Genomic DNA, 22,236 nt, shown 5'->3' with positions numbered 1-22,236 from the left:
GACCTTACTCCATCATGTCCCCTCACTAACTATTCTCTTCCCCCTTTGTTCAGCGGGCCACGCCCCTTTACACCTGTGGGAACAGAACACCTGACCAGTGTTGAATTGTGGGAAGTGACATGTTGACGGAGGGGTGAGAGGGACATGAAAGTTCTCTTACCTTAAAATTGTTAAATTTGTTGTGAAGTTCCGAATCATATCACTTGGTTGCTCTCTATACCGAGAAGGATTTTCGGCATATTACATGACAACACGAATGCAGTGGACCATGAACAGACAACTGAGAACCACAAGATCACCTACATTTGAGTTTATTTCAGCATCATGACAGCGGTCACTGACCTCACCACTAAAATGAAAAGTGGACCGAATCTAGACAATACAATCATTATGAAATTTGACATTTTCTGGGAAAGCGATGCTGATGATAAATGCACTTTAAATTTGGCACCTACACATTTATGAACACCCAGGAACTCGCAGGTTCCACGTACGTGCACGGGAATCATGAAAATAAAAATGAATAGTGGCATCCACACTGTAAATGTAACTGAAGAAGAAGACGACGCACGGCAGTGAAGGAACAAGACAATTAGTAGATTGAGAAAATATTTGTTCTACAGTTCTGGCTACCAGTGAGAGTAAAGCTGTCGACAGGTCCGCATCGATTTACATTTAGAGGCTTCGAAAGCGAGCCCGAGACGCAGCGCAACAGACGCCACAGCGATAGAAAATATGTTATGAAGTGTCTTATAAAACAGCGGGATGTGTTCATTTTGTTGCCTGCTCCCTCATGAACTTAGTTCACTCCAGCAAATTGAGATCACATGAGCCACTTTCACCAAAGCACCTGTTCAGTTGAATCCTCTGAGATGATTGGCACAATGTACATACAAATTACAATGAACCGAAAGCTCCCAACAACCATCGCTCACAGCCTTCATAAAGAAACGAGACAAAAGAAAAATCGGATGCAAAATTTGTAAACACTTTACATTTAAAACGAATAAAGTCCCCTAAACATGATGTAAACAATGATACGTTAAACTTGTTGTCCTATACAGCTTAGATTACATTTGATCTATTTGATTACAAGAAGCTTTTGATGTGATAAAGATATTAGTAAATGTTCAGAATACTTAATTGCATGTACATAATATAAAAAGTGACATTGTCATAATTTTTATGTCTATTTTGTGCAAAATGCTTTAGTAAACTATAATTTGGCATTGATGAGAAACCTTTAAAAAATAGTTTGAAAAAAAAAATAAAAAAATCATTGATGGATTTTACAGATGGAAAAATAAATCTCCACACAATGCTTTAAGTCACGCTCGAGCTTCCACTCAAACGCTCATCTCCACCTGTAATACTGTGCAAAAACGATGGGTTCAGCAAGTGCAACCGTCTACCAAGTTCTGCAAGATTCTAGGCAACACCGGCCGACACTGCCGAGTATTCGAAGCTTCAACCCGACGTCTTGTTCGATGACGAGTTAACCGGCGAAGGCAAAGAAAGTAAAAAGTTAAGGCGTCAGACTATTTCTGAAGGCGGTATGACTTGACGTGAGCTGAACACACCACTGGTATCCTGCTGAGCTATTCGCTGACTTGGCACATGAGTAGCATGACACACAGAGGATCACTAACAGTATAAAAAAAACATGACATTTTGGTTTATAGCCAAGCCAAACATTCATCATCCACACAAGTAAGCGGTTGCTCTGAATAGTCTACAGTTTTGAGATCAGACTTCAACACATTCGCTGGACTCTGGGTCGTGTCGAGAACTGTCCCGTGTCCAGCGTCACTCGTGCCGGGTCGAACTAAACGTTTGGCTCTCGCGTTTGGTGGGGAACATGCAGCCGGCAGGGGAAGAATCCAGGATCTAGCCGGGTTTATAATATATTAATTTACTTTGTACCTACGGTCGGTGAAACTGAAGGAGGAATTTGTCAGGAACAAACGATAAAGCATCCCTATCTGCGTACCTGTAGCTTTACATGCTGTTTACTGTACGCTGCCACGCGTTTAATGACATCGGGACAAAGCGGTCGTTGGATATGATGATTGGAACTGAAAGAAAAAGGAACTCAGCCAAAGATTAAGTGAGAGCTTAAGGCAGCGGTTTCTCCAGGAAGAAGCTACAATCTTGCAGAATCGGAGGTGTGCGCGTGTGTGTGTGTGTGTGTGTGTGTGTGTGTGTGGCCCGCTCGGCTCAGCTTGTAATCTTTGTCGTCCCGGTTGCTGACAGTGGAATGAAGAGAGGGTGTGTGTGTGTGGGGGAGGGCGAGTCGGGGGGGGGGGGGGGGGTTACAGGTCGTCATCCCCGATTCCCTCGAAAGCGTAGTTGCCATGGAAATCATTGCCGCTGATATCATTTGCCGAGTTGGAGGCGCTGATCCCTCGGAGGGACACCGAGCTCAGCTTGGTCTAAATGGAATAATTATATCATTAATTAGTACACTTAACACCCGACGGACATTGATTCCTTAGAATATGTTGAAAGTTCTGGGGATACATCATCACTATCATTCAGCTGCATGTTTTATAAAGTCTAAAGTATACTCACTGAGAGTTTGACGATTTGCTCACGGTTTGGGTCAGGAGAGTCCTGCAGACAAAACAACAACAAATGATCCTGAAATCAACACAAAAAGTCCAAATCAGATTCAAAGCATCAAACGCGGGGCACGTTGTCCCGTTCCTCACCAGTAGAGGGGGAGATTTCACAGCTTGCTGACTGTCTGACCGGTGGATGGAGCCGTTGTGTCGTTTCCTCAGCATCTAGAAGGAGACGGAGGACAGCAGCAGAAGTCAACAAGGCGAGAAATATCATTGAGAGGATGTCCTGTGAATTATCAGCTTTGCTTTGCATGTGTTGTGACTTCAGCACTGCATTCCTCGGACCTATTATCTCCACAACCTCCCCAATAAAAAACCAAATACTTTTATTAAACTACCTAATGTTTAAAAAAGATGCTGTACAGTGTGTGTAACGTAAGTTCACATCCTCTGCAAATCTGTGTATTAAATAAAAACAAATTCAACACAAACCTTCTTAATGCTGCCGCCTGACTTCTTCACCATTAATTCGTCCACCATAGACTGAAGGCAGATACTCATCATGATAGCCTGGAAGCACAAACTTGAAAGTCAATACAATCTTGGAACGTTGAACAGTATAAAGTACACTTTCAACTCAACATCTTTCTTTCTCTCACGCTTCGAGCCCCCCCCCCCCCCCCGTCAGTCCCCACCTGTTGACTCGTGATGGTGACCCACTGGAGGCGGTCCTTGCTCATCAGATACTCAAAGGCCAGCTCCAGTTTGACGTCGCATTTGGACGCGCCGCAGGGATTGGTGGTGCCGTTGGCGATCGGGACTTGCTGCAAGAGTCAAGGGGGTTGAATCGTCATTCCTATGAACCGTTATCAACAAACGCGTATGCTTTATGTTTATTCTATCGTGGACTTTTTCCCTCCTTCAAGTTAAACACATCTTGTGTTTAGAGTGCATTTCCGTTCCGACATCCAACTTGCCTTGTTAAGCAGAGGATAAGCTTGGTATTCTACTCCATGTCTAGAGAGCGTCGCGTAAGCAGCTTAATCACATCTCCTATCCAACAGTACATCTCCGCTTGTTAAGCTGCCTTTCTAAAGCTACGGCATCACCGACGACAGGCAGCCAACTCTTAAGAAGACCTGTGCTAACAGATTAACACTGGTGGAAAGAAATATGTACAAATACAGAATATCAAAAATCCCCTCGAGAAATATATGCGACGCTCAAAGAGACACAGCTGCCCCTGGAGACGAGCCCTCGTTCCTCATTCATGGAGCCTGTGCTCTTCACTGAGACGATTCCCTCTGGGCCAGAAACGAGCTGTACCTCCCACATACCGAACCCCCCCCCCCACACAACATACAGATAAAACGCAGACAAAAACAAAGGGCTGACACACACACACACACGCGCTGACTGTTTATACATTCTCTCCCGGATGCAATTTTTGAGACGTGACGACGACGGGGGTTGCAGCGCAGCACCAAAGGAGATGTTTTGAATAGTTTGTTCAGAAAGGAAAGGGCTCATTAAAATGACTCTGACCTCTGAGAATGAGGCTCAGGAATTACACCCCCCCCCCCGGTGGACAGCGCAGGGGTTCAGCCTGTAATCAGACGAGCCGAGGTGCATTTTAATTTGAGAAGTGTTGCCATGTGTACAGATCTCTGTGCAAATTAACCTTTTGGAGAATCATAAAAAGCTGCACGAACACGAATGCAATACAAAAAGTGGACCGTTTTTTCCCCCATCTCCATTTAAATGAGGTCTTGGGTCTGCAAGTGTTGATGTGTGTAGAGCCGCATGTAAAGCTCGTTTCAGCTACTCACAGAAGTGGAAATTGATCCTTCGAGCTTGACAACAATGATAGGAGCATGGTGGTTTACATTGATGCTGATACTGGGGGGGACACTTGTGGATTTAAAAAATTCTAAACAAGGATTTTGTTCCAGATTTCTTGCCAGCTACAGTTTCTCCAGCTAGAGGAACATATTCAACTATAATTGGTGCAGGAGAAGCAGAGAAATCCGGATTGTCGTCTCAAGTGTTGGTCAAGCTGACAATCCACTGGATACTACATTTCCCATAATGCCACTGGATCTAAATCTTCATTAGACCTACCCAGCATCCTAAATGTACACCTCTTTAAAAAAAAAATCACGCTTTATGATTTTTAAAGAATAAATGATCGTTCTAGCAAATGATCATTTTAGCAAAGGTTTAAAGGTCAAGCTGAGATTCCCCGATGACATAATATTTCCTCAGACTTTAGAGAGCTCCTCCAGGACCACAGACGGCATAATAAAACACTTTTAACAGGCTAGTCCTCCCCTAAACTGACACGCCAGATGGTTTGTTACACAGAAGCATCTGAGAAGCAGTCATTAGACACTATTTGGAGAAGGGCAGGCACTTTCAAAAAAAGTTTGAGTCGATCAAACTCTTAGCACAGCCGGTCGGGAGAGAGAAAAAAACGAAAACCGTCTTTTCCTTGGAGAAAAGCCTTCAGTGCCGCTCTTTGCTCTTCTTTCAATGAATAAAACACTCTAGTTCTGATACAACATGTTCCTTTGCAGCATCCACGTGAACCTCTTCAGGCACCGCCATTGTTGTTTTGAATTGCCTCTCCGTGTCTTTTCACACGCACATAAAACATCGGTAGCCGTCAGCGGATCCTCACAGGACCCCGATTGGTCCGAACCACTGTGGGTTAGACACGCACTGACCAGATGGGTCTTCGTGCCATCTTGTGATCCCGCCTTTCTCACTTGATGACGCTGTAAACGGATCTAAAAATGTCCGAAATTTGTGAAATGTCACAATAGTCATTTATTTTTTATGTTGTTTTTCCATTAATTTCAAATCTGTGTGGCAAGCTGTGTTTTCCTCAAATGCCTGGCTGACTGTGACTAATCGAGTCTTTTGCATCCAACATTTTCCTCAAAAACAAATGTTTTTATGTTCACAGACAGTACAACCCCCTCTGTATTGATTCATTCGTGAAAATCGAACCTGCGATGTGTAGCCGTTCAATCAATCACTGTCGTCTGCCAAGTCTGACGGATCCCAACAGCACCTCGTGTTTACTTTACTAATTAATACAATTACCAGGCGACAGTCTAAACAGCAGCCTCGTGCATTAAACATGGCCGCTGTTGTGTGAAAACAGCATCTTTGCTCTTTCTTTCTTCTTCCCTAAAGTCTACGGTTTTATACTAAAGAGTGTAATATTTTCTCATGTACGGCTGTAGACAGAGTGGGCTGTGCAGGAGCTTCCTCGTACTGCATACCCTCAGATTCCCTTCTCGCCGACAGACGATTGTCAGTTGGAATAAAGGACGCCGCTCTATATGTGAGGCTGGAGGATCAATACAGCGCTATCCTTGTGCGGGCTTGGGTAATTGGAAAGATGAAGATGAATGGTGTGGAGGTCAGCACTTTAACAGAGCAAAAAAAACAACAAGCCTTGTTTTCTGGTGCAGTGGTGAGATGAGCTTTTTAGAAAGAAGACTTTGGAAGCACAGGAGCCCTTGTTGGTTCGCGATGGCCTCGAGCCAAAGCCGCTGCGTCTCTCTGCCAGCTCATCGTCTCCTACTAATATGGAGCCATTCCAATTTGATCTTTTCACAGCTACAAGCACACTTGAAGGTGAAGTCCCTCATCCTCGGTCTGTCACAGGCGAACACACACACACACACACTTGTACTTACGGAGGACGTGACTCGCCAACACCGCATGCGAGTCACCTTGAAGCTTCCCTCCTTGATCTGCTCGTTGGGCAGCTTGACGTGGAAGTTGAGCTCGTTGTTGCCGGCGCTGACGATGACTTGGCAGCCCTTCTCGGGGAAGTCGGTGATACAAGGGTCGAACTTGATATAGCCATAATATTTGAGAGTCTGACCCAGGTGGATGAACTGGAGGGAGGGGGAAAACGATTTTGGGAAATTCCATCTTTGTCTCTGATCCCTGGGGGAAATAACTTTGAATTCTCGACTGGATCGGTGTAATTAAACATTCATATCAGGGGGAAAACTAGGCTAATTGCATCATAGAAAGCATTAGAGGCAGTATTCTCCTCGGCCTACACATTCATCCTTGGACAAAGACATTTGTGGACTCATCTGGAGGAGATGCCCTTTGCTTACTTCTTTCTTGGAGCCTTTCTCCTGAAGTGACTTGAGCTGCCTGTGCTGGTCTTTGTTGACGAGTATCCAGCCTCGCTCAATGTCAGACACTGTCTGGTGAAGCAAAAACAAGAACTGAAGTTCATCTTTCTGCACAGATGCACAAAACAAAGCAGTTTTTTTTTTTTGTTGTAGTTTCCTTCAGTGCATTGTGGGAGAAATCACGCCCTAAGCCCTTCAGTGAAACAGTGCAGGTCAGCAAACAATTACACAGAAACACCATTTAGTTTCCTCAGAGGCAACACACTCAGCAGTTTCCAGATTTTAATCAAAACGTGGAGCCCGAAGAATTGCTTAATACAAACAGATCACAGTTGTCGCAGCGAAGGGATCCGCTGTTAATAGGACCAGAGAGGAAACACAAAGAGGTACAGGAAGCAAGCCGACGTCACAATACGATAATGGAGACCCAGGGGATGGACGGAAGCATTCGGCAGCCCTGGGATGAAGCAGTGCTTGATTCTGTTTTCTTGGTGTGAAGCTGGCGCCAGGCAAGCTCGATGAAGCACAAACCCAATCACGTCGAATATGGATTATCTTTTTTTGTTAAAGACCACTGCTGTGGCTGAGAATAAACGACCACACGTGGTTTCCCGTCGTAATGAAAGCTCTTACCTGGGCGTATAGCAAATTCAGGCCAACTCTGTTGTCCATGACGTCCCCGTCGTACGCCATGTCCCAGTAGCTGCAGAAAGAAGACAAAAGGGGCAGATTACACATCTATATGCAAACATAAATCAAAATGAACAAAGTGGCACAACAGCAGCGAGACGTTTGCCACCAAGAACATCATCTCCTCAGACTGTCTGCATACCAAGCAACGCCACACAGCGTTGCTGTCATGCGTTTTATCAGATTACATCAAATAAACACAAACTGTGAAATGCGAGCGACTTGGAGACTAAATCTCTCCACGTCAGGGAGGTAGCAGCGGAAGAGAATTCATTCAAAGGAGCGTCTCCTCTCGAGGTGGAAGCACAGCTGTGAGGCGGTACAGAGTTTCTAAAGGCAGCGCTACACTTGTATGAGACGCTGTTGCTCGTACTTCATGGAGATGTGTGGGTGCCAGAGGGCAGCCTGAGGAGTCCAGCGTGGCATTAAAAAAAAAAAAAGGCTATATTGTGCAGTTAGTGCGCAATTTAAGATACTGTATTTTCAAGTGTTTTTATATTTTAGCCTCTGGATGTGAAACGTCTTTATTTAACACTGGGGGTTTTAGCAGTTTTAGGCTTGTCGGAGTCAGCGGAGCACTGAGTTCTGTTTCTCCACATCTCATTGCATTCATGGTCTCTGAACACTTTACAGCAGGCGTGGAATTCAACATCTAGTAATTGCAAATGACACAACGGGTGTTAGCGGACGGAAAAAGTTGTTCAAGCAGACATGAAGCACGCCGCCTGGCCACATCTGCAATTCAAAGCAGGTAACAAGGGAGAAAGAAGATGGGAGACACGGAGAAAGGATCTGGGAAGGAAGGGAAGAAGAGTGGGGGGGGGTGCTCTTATTTTGCTGCTTTAGTTTCAATTAAAAGTGCATTGAAAGCCCCTGCTGAGACATATGGTCCCTGAAGTCCCTGAACGCATATACAGGCCATGAGCCAAAATTTTACATTATACATGTATAAGAGCATATTGGTGCTGACCTACGAAAAACCTCCACTACTGCTCAAATTCCCATTTTTATTTCATGACCACTCGAACACAAAAAGGTTGAAATGATGTTAATTCAGACTAAATCTCCTCCATCTTGTACTTTTGGCCAGAAAGAGCTTTTCTATTCATTTTGACCTGATCCCCCCCCCCCCCTGTCTGTTTTTCCTCCACCTCCACTTGTTAGTTCTACATTCATTCTTTCCTCGCTGCTCCAAACTCCACGGAGAAACTAGGTCAGGAGTACTTAGACTTTCCTTGAGGCAGAGAGAGAGAGAGAGAGAGAGAGAAAGTAAACATCCTGTGTATCTCAGTTAGCGGGAGGCAGGGTGACGAAAGAAACAGACATGTGAGGAAGTAGAAAAATGTTGCGCTGAAGAGGGGAAGCAGTCACTAAAACTTCAGGCTTGGTGGGGAAGCGGCGCCAGTGTTTTCCATGCACACCCACCCACAGAGGTTTGCTCCCAGCCAGGAGCATTACAGACCTTTTCATTGCAGACAGTCGCATCTGTAACTTTGAACTGTTTTCAGAAAGGATAAATGAGCCAGAAATGGACCAGAACCAGAGTGTTTTTCTCTAAAGCCAAAGGAGACATTGTTCAACTCCACCACATGTGCTCTCGTTGGTTAAATGAGCAACACCGAGCAGCCACGCGATCCAATACAGTGCTCAAGAAAAACAGCCTTTTTTTAAACTGATGTTCAAATGTTGTTGGGAGACGATATCAGAGACGTGGTGGTTGAGTTTCATGGGAATTGTTGCGGCTTCAAGCTGTCCAGCTAGCTTCTCTGTCAGGTGTTTGAATATAATGAGTCTGGTTGAAGGGTGGCCGGTTCTCAGTGGCCACAGCTGAGGAGGATGTTACTTACAAAGAGCAGAAGGGCTGGATGATGAGACCTAACATCTATAGCAAGATAAATGATCATATTTATTTAATAAATGGGCATGTACTTCCTTTATCGTGTCGGCTCAGTTCTGCTTCCTGTTAAAGTACGGTCTGACAGGTTAAATATTATGGGCTGTTCGCTCTTTGGTTGGGTGTTAACTGTTGTCCTTGGCAAAAAAAATAATGCCTGTGGTTAGGCAAAGCGCTGCTCTGTAGATAAGGAACGGAATGAGAAACACCCAGAACGAAGAAAGAAAACAGCGACTGGTTGACTCATTAGAACGACATCAAGCGCAGCGCATGTAGTTAATGTACTGCTCACCAAGCCGAAGGTATCTGACCTGCTTCTTGACACGATTTGATAAAGAGCACATGCTGGACAATGAATCACGGCAATAATTACACGTGGTGGAGAGCACTTTGGGAAGAACGTGATCAAAATCCAACGTCATGATGCGAGCAGGTGGTGGGTGGGTACCTTTTCCGTAGGAGTATGTGAAACTCAGAGCTCCGCAAGCTGGTAATGGATACATAAGGCAGCTCAAACTCCTGCAGCTTCCGCACAACTGAGAGAGAAAGAGAGAGAGACAATAAAAACAGAGAGTAGGGAACAAGGGAAGCTCCAGTAAAGTAAGTCCCAAGGACATTTGGATAATGATGGTAAAACCAAACAACGAGGGATGGGAGAACTCCATCTGGACAGGTCCCAGCAGGCAGGGTAAAACTTTGCGTGTGTGTGAGAGAGTATTTAAATGTGAAAAAAAGACAATGGGCTCTACGTACGTGTGTGTGTGTGTGTGTCCCTAATCTGCAGCTGTTTCACTGCTGACCGTTCCCCGAGGAGCGTGAAGGAGGTCTCAGGTGCTTAGTGCTATAAATGTGCACAACGCCACACGTCTGATGACTAAACGGCGCCTTGTTTGCCTTTAGGTTTTGTAAAGTGTGTTTAGTACTTTATGGGCAGAGAGGCTGTGCACAGGAAGCAGAAACACATGGCGGTTGGTTTGCTGATGGAAATGTCTGCAGGAATAAACAAAAACAAACTGAATGCTTCAAATGTTTTTGGTTCGACCCACCAGCAGTTTTGTTTGCGCCGGATTTATTCTGGTAGTCGGGTCGCAGTCAACACATGGCCCTTCTCTTTCATAGCACTCAAGAGATTCAGATTTAAACCGTCTGTACATACAACATGCCTGCAATATTTACAGGCTCCTCCGAGTTCACCGGGAACCTTTTCCAGCCTGGAATGGACTCGGCGTGAGGGAGCATTGGGCAGGTGGACGGCGAGAGAAGAGAACCTTTTTGGGACCGAGAGGTGATCTGACCCGACAGGGCTGTGACGAGTTGGAAAAGAAAGGGATCGTGAAATGTAAATATCTTGGTGTGGAAAGTGTTGTGTCTGTGCCACCGTGGTAGGCCTTGTGAAATGTAAATATTCTGCTGTGATTTGCGTTCACACAGTTACTTATAAACAAGTGAGTGCAAACAAATATGTGGGCGCCCTGTGAGTACTGGTGTGAAGGGAGTAAACGGGCACAGAAGACAATGTGAGAACATGATAAAAGTTTGAAAACTAAGTGACTTAATGACAATTACAAACTAAATAAATGTTTTTTCAAAGAAACTTGAGACAATGTGGCTTGAACGACGGCAAATAAGGTGAACCTAAATTGTTGGGGCAGTAATCAGAAACCTGCTCAGATTTATATTAAGTCAGGAAGGTGAGGAACTAAGATTTCTTTAGTCATTTTTAATGCATTTTCATGCATTTAAAGGGTTAACAAATACGACTGACTGACATGAAACCAACTCACTTTTGAGACCATGTTTGCAATCCCAGTGAAGCACCTTGTCGTATCAATACATGACAATATACCGCAGACTTGAGCAAACCATGAATAGAATATTAACAGGCAGTACGTCTTCATTCTAAATGTCTATATTACGTATTTCTTCTCTTTTGTTTGGGCGGTTCGTTTGCCGTGCTGCTGCTGTAACACGGAAGTTACCCAACGGGATTAATAAAGTATCAAACTACCTATTATCCTCCTGTGAACTGACTTCTAAAACATCCCTTATTAACAGGGAAGGACCATGACACACAGTGTTGGAAATAAATCATAAAGAAATAGTCTCATATCTAAATGGTAGAATCCACTTGCAGTTGTCTGAATAAAGGCCTGACTCATCAGAAGTAAGCCAGTGAATCAAATGCCATTTTGCCAAGAAAATACTTTCGAGCACAACAAATACATTCTCAACCTGAAAACACTGCACACAGCCTGGCGAGCGCGCTCATGCGACTTGAAACACAGCACAACTGTTTCTGCTGGAACCGGCCAACACACACACACACACACACAAAGAGCCGGGCTTCTCACTGAGCTTCCGAGCAGCTAATAAATAGATGATGCACTCTCGCCAGAGATACGGCAGGAACTCCGACACAAGAGGCATCTCTCACGAGGGAATGCGGCTCTTCGTGTTTTTAATTAACTGCAGTACATCTCCAAACGGTGAGAGAGATAAACGGATGACGGTTGCCAACATGATGCCAAATTGTGGGGAATTTAGAGAGGAAGCGAATGTAAATCAAGAGCGTCACATTACAGCATTCTCTTTGGTTACCCAGGAAGTTATTCCTCGGTGCAACATAACAGATGCTGTCCGATCAGTTCCGCGTGTCTTCTGAGAATAGTCCTTGGCTGGCTGATGAAGTCGGTTTATTTACATTATTTTATCAAAGCGTTTCGTGTACGGCACATTTTGTTTGCTGGTTATCTGATGGTTTCCAGCTGTAACGTTTCAAAGATAAACTTCAAGCCTGAAAGTACATTCCAGGTTGCCTCTAAATACTCAGCAGTAATAATGATACACAGAGAATACTTTCTATTAGCAATGAAAGCTAAATATTAGAACTGATGTTTGGACTTACATGTTAAACCTCCATCCACGCCTTCACGGACGAGGAAGAGGCTGAAGTAACCGACCAGGTCGTCTGGCAGGTCGAGCTTTGTTGCAACAGCCTGCAGAAATATGAGGGAGTTAGTTTTCACAATCATTGAATTTCATTCATTCCTTCTTCTAATTCGTCAGTCAGTTATAATAAATGCAGAGACGTGGTTGAAGGATGGCTTTGCAAAACATCATAAAATAATATAAAATCCATCCAAGCAGCTACCTCGATAAGAAACTTCAATGTTTTCTGATTAGAGACAAAAACAAATATTTTTATCAGAAGATAGTTTCTTAATATCTATTTCCAGTCCTTCACGAGGCATAATTATCACACTCGCATGAAGCGATGGCGCTCGCTGACATAACATTATCAACAACTATTTTTGCTGACTTGTGCTCGTAGTACTACTTATTCTTATCTGTCAACTCCAGCAGTTCAACCGCAGACGGACACAAACGTTGCAAACGTGAAGTGTAATTTTTGAGTCAATACACAGCAAAAATGAGGTATTTCTGATCACTGAAATACACACACACACAGAAACTCTTTGTTGTGAGTGAGAGTACTGTGCCCTGAGACTCGCTGTGATGAACAGAGGTCAACTGTGGTTAAACTTGTGAAAGTTCAACCGCACGAGATTCACAGGCAAGAGCAACGAAAGGACAAGCAGAGGTGAAGTACGTTTGGTCACAGTCACAATCTGAACCATAGAAACCCACATGTTGAAATCAATTGGTCAAGGCGTCCGAGTTCGTTCCATGTGTACTCTCTTATTTTCTTTGGAGAGTTTAATCGAAGCAGCTCTGACTTCATGAAGTCTTGTCATGGCTGCTGTAATAAAGAGGGTCTATACCGACTTCATTTGATTTACTATACAGTCAGTAGTGCCTGTGAAACATTGATGAACTCTTTCACAGCGCACACTTACATCAAGGACGTCCTCCGTCTGATCTGAAGTCAGGATGTTGCCGGTAACCTTCTGACCGTTGGAGAGGCAGATGTCTAGAGAGACTTCTTCTGTGGGAATCTGCTGCGTCTCCTGTGGGAAGCACACACAAAAACATAGCAGGCTTTCCTTCAGCTTCGTGGGTCAGCGACGTGTTTTCATTCCTGTCGGTCAACAACAAAATCAAACCCGAGTCTCAGGGGCAGAAAGGAAATATGGGCTGGTCAAAGAGGAGGCATTAAAAACACAACAGACGAGCTACCCACAGGTCTATCGTGTCAAGGAAGGTGAAAATGTCCACAAACAGACTCTAATGAGAGAGAGGAGGAGAAGCAGAACGGGTGCGTGACGTGGCAGCAGACGGATTAATCGGTCCATGAAGGTTATTGGATTTACAGCCCTCCTCGAATGCTGACGAACAACCTCTCGCTACCTGCTCTGAATGAGTCACTGACGCTACATTTGTTTCTCTCAGGCAGCAAAAACACACCATGGAGTTTGTAGTGTTGTTTTTTTGTTTGTTTACAGCATCATCCACTTCAGCTAATATCCGTTTGCATGTTTAGTACTGCAGATCTGGTGAGATGACTGATGAGCTGACTTCGATCTTTTTTTTTCTAATAAAATCGTTTAAAAAGACACGATGCAACGATGTTCCTCTGTTTGTTAAGAGGCTGCTTTCCCCTCGGTTATGTGTCCGACGTGATCATTTCACCCGTTTTCTGCTTGCGAGGCAAACTCAAACCTGAGATGTAAGAGCGCACGCTGCCGCAAACTGCGACAAATGGTGAGAGCGCAGCTACCTCACCTGTCCGCATTACCAAAAGCAATTACTAGGCGGGAAGAAACGGCCGCGTCGGCCTTTTGCGACGCAAACAGAGAAACAAACGCGCTGATGGATTGAAGCAGACACAGACGACCAACCTGCTGGGCTTTCCTTAAGAAGCTGTTGAACATCTCACTGGCTCCAAGCAAGGGATCCTGACGCACTGTGGAAAAGCAAAGAAAGCGCAGAGAAATAAGCAACTCGAGTACAAAATGAGTCACATCTCACTGAGGGAGGCGCAGAGGACGTCAAGGAGAGTTTTGAACTGATAACCTAACAATTAGCGAAGGCTCCTGAAGTGGACGTTATGTAAACACATAAACCTCAGGGGGGAAGCCATTTCCCAATTGTTCTTAATTCTCCCTCTTATCACAGCATTTCATTTTGGTCCTGTGGAATGGGTTTTCAGCTTTCACGACACGCCGCGAGGCAATTCAGCTGAAAATGGAAAGCAAGTGTTTTCTGGCATCGGTTCAATTGACTGTAAATTATTACAAGCCAGTTTCATCGTAATGTACCGGTAGTCCTCTGAACTGGTAAACAAAAGAACTAACTCTTAACATCACGTCTTTGGCTTTCTATTGAGGCAGTTTTTAGTTGCAGTGTAGCGCATTCAATTATCTGCATGATAACCCTGTATGACTAAGTGTGTGTGTGTGTGTGTGTGTGTGTGTGTGTGTGTGTGTGTGTGTGGGTGGGTGTGTGTGGGTGTGTGTGTGTGTGTGCACTATTGTCCTTTTACAAATGAGTCCAACACTTTTGACAAAATGTCAAAGCTCTGAGCCATCTGCGTCAGAGCAGATTGTGTTTGTGGCAGGTCATTTTCCATAACTATGTAAAAAGCCATGATGTAACCGAGTGAACTAGTAGCCAAGAACACCCTGTGCGCGTATGCTCCCAGACTATGAGCAAACACACACTTGAACAACGCTTCCTTGTTCTGCTGTAACTGCCAGTGCTTGAGAGGATTAAAACAAACCCTCCGCATTGCTGCCAGTTCCACTTATTTGAGCCCGTGTGTGTGTGTGTGTGTGTGTGTGTGTATGTTCACCCTCGGCCTGTTTACAACATTTGGGGCAATATGGTGAAAACCTGCCAAATTAGGATAAGAACAACTCCAATTGGATTGAACACTACAAAGCTTTTAAACCCGTCACATGCAGGCATTTTTTTACCCCAAAAATAACTAGTTTCTCTTCCTGACAGCACAGAAATATGAATTGTACTTTATAGCATTCCGTTTTCATTTCAGAGAAGAAGAGTATGCGTCTCTCATCATCACAAGAGAAGCCAAACCCATAAAACTTTTTAAAAGCCCTACCAGGTGTGAAATCCTGAGCAGGGACTTTTTCGTTTTTTCCATCAGGTGTGTCAGCAGAACTCTGTCTAGTGTTGGCTCAGTGTCCCGGCTCAGATCATCAGCTCTTTAGTGAAACACTTTTATGTGGCATGAATAGACCAGTGTATGGCTGGACTCCCTGCAGACACAGAGCCAACTCACTCTTGTGATTGTTGTGTAAAAAAAAAGCAAATATTTAAAGGAAATTGTGTTTCTGCTGTAAAGCTATACTGCTACAAAAACAACTTTTTTTTGTTTTGTTCCATCACAACATCCCTCAGGGAGGCATGCGCTGCAAGTCAGAGAAGGATAGCAGGCTCGTTTAGAAACTGACCAAAACAACCACATTGTAGCTGGAATCTAAATTCAGCCAGAAACAGAGTGAAACACAATACAAGCCATCTGTAAAAAAAAATTTAAAAAAAACTCCATTCGGCATGAATAACTTACCGGCCTGCATGTATTTCTCCAGCTGTTCTCGTCTCTGTTCGACCTCAGCAGGAGTCAAAGTGAAGATCTTCTTCGGAGGGAATGCAGGCACCACGTTGCTGCCATATTCCTTCTTTATCTGTTGGTACAAAGCACACGTTGTGAGAAGGGTGAGGTTGCAGGATCACAAGCTATTCAACCTTTTTCTATTTAAATTTAGAAAATCAATGAAAACTGATTTACAAACCAATTAACTTCAGTACAGAACAGAAGTAGCAGCATCTTAAATCAAAGAGTCCTGGATTCATTTTTCTACAGGAGGTATATTCATGCTGCTGGAGATGAATCACAGGTTTATTTTAAGCCCCATTTCAATGACTAGCTGCTGGAGTTTCCGTGCATAACACACTCACACACACATCTGGAACCCTGACCGTCTAGTCATTGCAACTTTACTTTGTCTTCCAGCTTCTTGACTCATTTCTTCCTGGTAGCTTTGAACCGTGGAAGTCTTAAACTAAGCCCTCACAGATCTAAAAATCACATCATGTGGCTTAGTAACGCTGTACATCACACTCATCATAAGGACGTTTCTTTCTCGCTGTAAAACGCTCAGGTCCTGCACATATGGCATGATGAAGGTTGGGCCCCGGCGGGTGCTTGAGGAAGAGAGAGGGGATTCTCACCTCAGCACACTGCCCTTTGGTATTTTCACTACATCAGCGCCGCACTGGTTCCACATACAAATCAGCTCTCGTAGCCACAGACACTAAGCAAAGGTTACAGACGCATCAGAGAGCCCCCCCCCCAAAAAAAATCTGAAATAAATGAGCTTCCACTGTTGGTTTTAAATAAGCTCTGGCTCTAACAGACGTGTGACCGCGTTACAAATCTGTAGAGAAGAAAACAATTAACATTCTAATTTCTCAGCAATAACTGGGGAGAGTGTGTGTGAGTGTGTGTGTGTGTGTGTGTGTGTGTGTGCCCTGCAATCACAGGAGTGTTTTGGGGTCATGCGTGCGCCACACAAAGCCCTCTCTGAAGGTTCTTTAAAGAGCCCAGTGCGTCTTCCCCAAACCCTGTTGCCAGGCAACAGCAACTGTCAAGACTCCAGACGTGAGGACGGAGACGGAAAAGTTTAGGCCTCGCTTTGCTTGTGAAAAAACACACACACACGATGGCCACTTTTATAAGGGCTGTGTTACAGTATATGTACACATTCATAGCTTACAGGCTGTCAGCCAGGAACACAGCAAATATGTGTCTTATAGACGATGCATCGACCTCTGCAACGGCACTCGTTTCCCAAAAAATAAATGTACAGTACGCACTTCCACAAGTAAGTCAACTTTTAACCGCAGCGCTGCAGAAAAAACAAGTAGACGCCAAATAAACTAATTGCCTAAAAAACTGCCCAAAAAAATAGCTGTGTCTGTGTAATGCAGGCAACTCGACACTTCTCGTTCAGATTAAGATGCTTTTTCCAAGCAGGTGAAGTGAAAGAAAGGCCAAGAACATTCCTTCCACGTCCCCGTCCCCCACCCAACCTCTTCCACAATACTGCCCCGTTTACATGCAACAGTTTGGACTCTGGGAGGAATAACAGCACACGACTTCAAGCCACCGTGGCCGTGGTATTCAAAGTGATGGGAGTGGAAAAGGTCACCCCCCCGCGGTGCCATTTAAACAGAGTCCGGCTTCACCTCGCATAGCAGACCAGTCACTTCTGGTCCAAAGCAGCAATGGGGGTTTTCATTGTGACGGCTGAAGCCTTACCTGTTCGTGGAGGCCAAGGAGTTGACTGTAGCGCACCCGGCAGTGCAGCACGCCGTTGACGTGGATGTTGTAGGCCTGTGGGAAAGAGAGGGGCCGAATGAAAATGTGAAAGACCGCGTGAAGGTCTGACATGGTGCAGAGCAACACATCATCAGAAGCTTGTATGCATCCGTCTGAAACACTTGTGGGTGGACATCAAACAGTAGGAATATAAGAAGGAAAATAGATACGTATAAAATAATGGCCTTTCTTTGAGTATAAAGTTAACATGATACTTTCCCACGGAGACCAAAGCTGAGTCGCCTTTCTTCAGATGCACATGTTTAAAACAAGTTACCATCCTGTGGCCTGAACATACAGTAAGTTTCCCCCTCACACCGCCTCAAAACAACCTCAATCTCTTCCGCCCAGTCTCATCACAGCACCGTGGGTTTCCTCCCTCTCCGTTTTCATAAGGACGACCAAATAAATGAAGTGTGAATTGGACTCAATCAAAGCAAATTTATATTTCCAATCAAAACAGCTTGCATAACGCACAATGCAGGCTCTAAACAATAGAAAAGGTGCAAAGATCACATCTTTTATTCTATCCCTGAGACACCACCGGTGTGTTTTGACACATAGACGAGGAGATATCGCTGAATATTTATCTGCAAGACCACCATACGGGATCAGCAGTCCAAATATCTGGTAGCCATCATGTTTAGAGCCAATCTATTTTCCATGTCCTGTGCCTCATTAAGCATTGGGAATGGGACGAAACCACAAGAATAACAGAGTGATACTTTAGCTACGCACTCGGGAAAAGAAAAATATATTTCAGTTTGCCCAAATACTGGCTCACTTACAAAACAGCTCTCTTGGACTGGAGCAGAAGTGTGTCTCTCGTAAGGTACCACAAGTTTGTTTATTTAAGTCTGTCCATCTTTTCTATTTTAAATAGCTCAAAAAAGCATGACATAGGAACTTTTTCCCCACCACACTGACAATAAGTCATGGTCAAAGACTGCCAAAGGTTTGGCAAATATTGTGGTCATAGATAACCAGCGGGTGCTTTCACTTCCAAAAACACTAAATCATTATAATACATAAAGATGACGAAGATGAAGATGATCTTTCCTTTCAAATGAATATTTATAATCAACATGGTGGGTCATCTGTCAAAACATTAAAAAAAAGGCTGAAAGACGCTTGACCCCACTGGTGCACGTACCGTTGCTGACCTACAACCAATCAACCAATCAATAAGCAAGACAGAGTAACAACACACCAACGCGTCCAGAGTCAACGAGGAAGGAGAACGAGTTTGGAGGAAGGCCACCGAAGTGACTGAAAGATGTGCATGTCGGCAGAATCCAGGCCGGAAAGAAGAACGAGTATGCAGAATGTATTGGCTCTGTTTGATAACACACACACACACACACAACCCTTTGGCTTTTTTGTACAGCAGGCAGTTCAACTCGGGGACAACAACACAAACACGATGATCTATTGCAGTTTATGCACACAAAAATGCATTTAGACTCGATGATACTGTTGTTGACCTGACCAAACATTGTGTATTTAAATACATTTGTACTTTGGAGTCAGTTTGCAGGCATTACTCTTTTTAACAGCCTGGCACCTCCACAAACATCCTCTCACTGGTATGAAGTGGGTGGAGGAAGAAATCGAATTCAGTCTGAGGAATTCTAAGATAGCGGCTTCTTTTTTTTTTTTAAACACATTTTAAGTTTATAGATATTGCTCGCTGGCAGACGCAAGACAATACAAAACTAACTTGTTCATTTTAGTCCCAACCTGTTCCTCACCCAAAGTAAATGAGTCACCATCACTTAGTGGCACCACCTCTCTTTTACGCACCCTCAAACAGAATACGACTTGAACCACAGAGGAAGACCAACAGTCCAACAGACAAGAGGAAGTGTGAGCACTCAAAATAAAAAGACATGTCTGCTTGCACCATATTAAAAAAAAAAAAAAAAAACTGCAGCCCTTGTGATTCTAAAAGGCTGTTTGCAAACTCTGCAGTTTCTGTGGCCTACTGGTTCCAAGGTACACATCCCATCGCCCAGCATTATAATCAAGCAAAGTCCCTTCCTGTGGGATAGATACAGGAAGGTCACAGCGACAGGCCCGTCAGCCGAGGGGGGAGGGGGGGGGGGGGCAGTCGCTGTGTTGCAGGGTAGCTAAATGTGTGCTCAGCCAGGTAGAAACAAGCCAGAGGGGGCACCTGAAATGCTCAATTTAGGAACTATTTACTTTCAGCAGCAAGAGTAGGTGATTACAGAACATAAATAAATCTACTACAGTGTTCATTACCACTACAGAAAAAAAAAGTATATTTAAGTTTACATCTAAAGCTGACTTTGTATCAGGGACACAAACATGTTCAAAATGAATGAGCTCATTCCAAGATGTTATTTTCCCCCTCTTTGGAGCACATGGAGTCAAGATGGAGGATAGTCATTCACAGGTGTGTGACACTGACAAGAGCCAGCGTGATGTCACATGAAAATCAGATGTTATTTCACAGCATCTGGTGAATATCAGAACACTTGCATTCTTCTATGAAACCTCCAGATGCAGAAACGTGTTTTTTTAAGTCATTAAAGACAATGCGACAAGTAAAGTAACACACAGTTAGGAAATGGGAAAGTTGCTGCACGGCGAGATGATGGAGCCACAGATTATTGCTGTCAAGGTTGCTATATTGCTGTTAGTCGAGGGACTTGACAACAAAGTGAAAGCAACGTTGGCTGTAAACAACAAGGAGGGTGACATCATGGCGGCAAACCCCATTTATCAGACAGCAATCCAAACCTGTAAAAGCAAAGTGACTCCCAGAGGGCTGTTTACCTTTCCTACTGGTGCGTTCAATGGCCTCACACAGTCACAGTCAGTCTATGCAGGATGACTTTGACTCATCTTACTCACGCCTATCTAGATTGTATCTGTATGCAGATTGCATTTGAGATACAACTGGGTATTTGTTGTAGTCTGACTGAGGCTGCAGCTGATTGTTTATCTGTATTGCATTAGGCAGCAGTGTGGCCCATGGTGATGCACCACCGTTCATGCGATCAGATCTTTTATAACAGGAACTCTTGCTGCATTGACATTAGCCCGACCTGTGGGCAGATGAAGCCAGTGAAAGCGTGGTAAAAACACAAATTATCATTGCTCACCACATAGGTTGATCCATTTTCTCCCGAACGAACCTCCGTTTCGGGTATGGAAAAATGCATTTTTAGCGTCAGACGACCAGTCCTCTTCTCTTTAACGCCACCACAGCTTTACGATGGAGAGGAAGACACCACGATAAGTCCACTGCGGTGACTGTCGGCGGTGACTACGGAGGAGGAGGCGGCTCTCACACGGTCTATCCGCTGGTTCGCTGGTTTGTAGTCCGAGTAAAGCGCTGCCAGGCTGGGGGGGGGGGGGGGGGGGGGGAAGAGAGAGAGACCGCTGACGACTCTAATCTCTGGCCAACAACTCGTGCACCAACTAGCATTCGCATAAAACTTCTCCCACGTCAGTGTCAAACTTTTATCACTGCCGTTCCCGCAGCAGCCATGTTGCAAGTGTTAAGTAATTAAGTTACACCTTCAGTGTTGGCGTTAAAAAAAAATCCCTTTTAACACACTTTTTAATAATTCGTGATAACTTGAAAACCACCTACTGTGATGTTGAGTTGCAACGTGCACAGGTGCCTGTATTCATTAGCGTAACCAGATGAAGTTTCGCCGTAAAAGGTGCAGTTGCTTCCTGCAAAAAGAAAAACACAGCGTCGCAGAGCCTGTTGTTGGCAAACCTTTCGAAATATGAAGGGAGACAGTTACACTTTCTGTGGTTTGATTGATTTGGCTTGTCTCCTACATTTGCGGAAGAAAAATATAGACGACGGAGGAAAATCATAGGTAAAACGTGATAGAAATCGCAGAGTATGAAGATGTACCATCGCCGTTTAAGCCAATTCTGTGCTCAGTGTATCTGGTGGCCCATCAAGAGGCATTGCAACAATCCCTCTGGGCGAAACCATCTCATTTTCAGCCGCGGGGGGTGGTTCACTCTTCGCGGGTAGGAGAAAAAGGCAAAACAGGCATAATGTACGTAATGTACAGGCATAACACATAACCCTTTAATAAAATAACATACATTTGTCACTGACATGTTTTTTAAATGTATTTTGAATCTCATAAGATCATCTAACTTAAATTACACACTTTATTTGGTGCAACCCAAAGTGACAGTGAAAGCGCAGTCAAAATTCATTACAGTCTGAAATAAAATGCGTCTAGATTTTGTCAACAATTCTAGAAATGTAATGAAATAGGACTGTAATTTTGCAATCTACTTTGGCTGATGGACTTATGTCATACATAGATTATAAATGGAAAAAATGTCCGAATGCATTGAAGGTGTTGCATCCATTGATCGCATTAAAACATTAAATTAAGGCTTTTTGATTCACTGCTGAATTAATTATATAGAAATGTTGTATTTTGTTCTGCAGCAATGAACAAGCTAGATGCTTACAATATGTATTCATGCGCTGCAGTTTGTTATTAACTACATAATCGTATACTATGCTTTAAATTGAGTGTATGCGTAATTGCAGCGCAAAATAGAGTTAGACTTGTAGATCGTGGACCTGCTTCCTGTCACATGTCTGTT

General features: G+C 44.1%; 1 protein-coding gene across 2 annotated transcripts; it reads right to left on the bottom strand.

Moving 5' to 3' along the window:
* Window positions 1–295: 295 nt before the first annotated feature.
* snx17 (sorting nexin 17) lies at window positions 296–21,540 on the bottom strand. 2 transcript variants are annotated; one of them, XM_079290986.1, is made up of 17 exons: window positions 21,439–21,540; window positions 21,242–21,327; window positions 20,748–20,988; window positions 17,560–17,634; window positions 15,805–15,922; window positions 14,114–14,178; window positions 13,172–13,282; window positions 12,220–12,310; window positions 9,763–9,850; window positions 7,364–7,433; window positions 6,710–6,802; window positions 6,275–6,478; window positions 3,260–3,388; window positions 3,057–3,134; window positions 2,712–2,786; window positions 2,572–2,613; window positions 296–2,432 (listed from the first exon to the last, which is right to left on the bottom strand). In XM_079290986.1, the coding sequence occupies exons 3-17, from the start codon at window positions 20,805–20,807 to the stop codon at window positions 2,313–2,315; spliced, it is 1,419 nt and encodes a 472-aa protein (XP_079147112.1). In that variant the 5' UTR covers window positions 20,808–20,988; window positions 21,242–21,327; window positions 21,439–21,540; the 3' UTR covers window positions 296–2,312. The 2 variants fall into 2 exon arrangements, with proteins under 2 accessions (XP_079147112.1, XP_079147113.1); XM_079290987.1 differs by having other exon boundaries at window positions 21,242–21,512.
* Between the last annotated feature and the right edge of the window lie 696 nt (window positions 21,541–22,236).

The sequence above is a fragment of the Melanostigma gelatinosum genome (genome assembly GCF_949748355.1).
Source record: "Melanostigma gelatinosum genome assembly, chromosome: 19".
Lineage (NCBI taxonomy): Eukaryota > Metazoa > Chordata > Actinopteri > Perciformes > Zoarcidae > Melanostigma > Melanostigma gelatinosum.
This window is presented reverse-complemented; position numbering and strand designations above follow the sequence as displayed.

Excerpts from the sequence above, each read along its gene's own strand:
- snx17 (XM_079290986.1), bottom strand. The coding sequence starts at position 20,807 with ATGCATTTTTCCATACCCGAAACGGAGGTTCGTTCGGGAGAAAATGGA. Across the intron at positions 15,923-17,559 it reads TCCTTGGCCTCCACGAACAG|ATAAAGAAGGAATATGGCAG; the intron begins GTAAGGCTTCAG and ends TTGTACCAACAG. Across the intron at positions 6,479-6,709 it reads AGAAAGGCTCCAAGAAAGAA|TTCATCCACCTGGGTCAGAC; the intron begins GTAAGCAAAGGG and ends CCCTCCCTCCAG.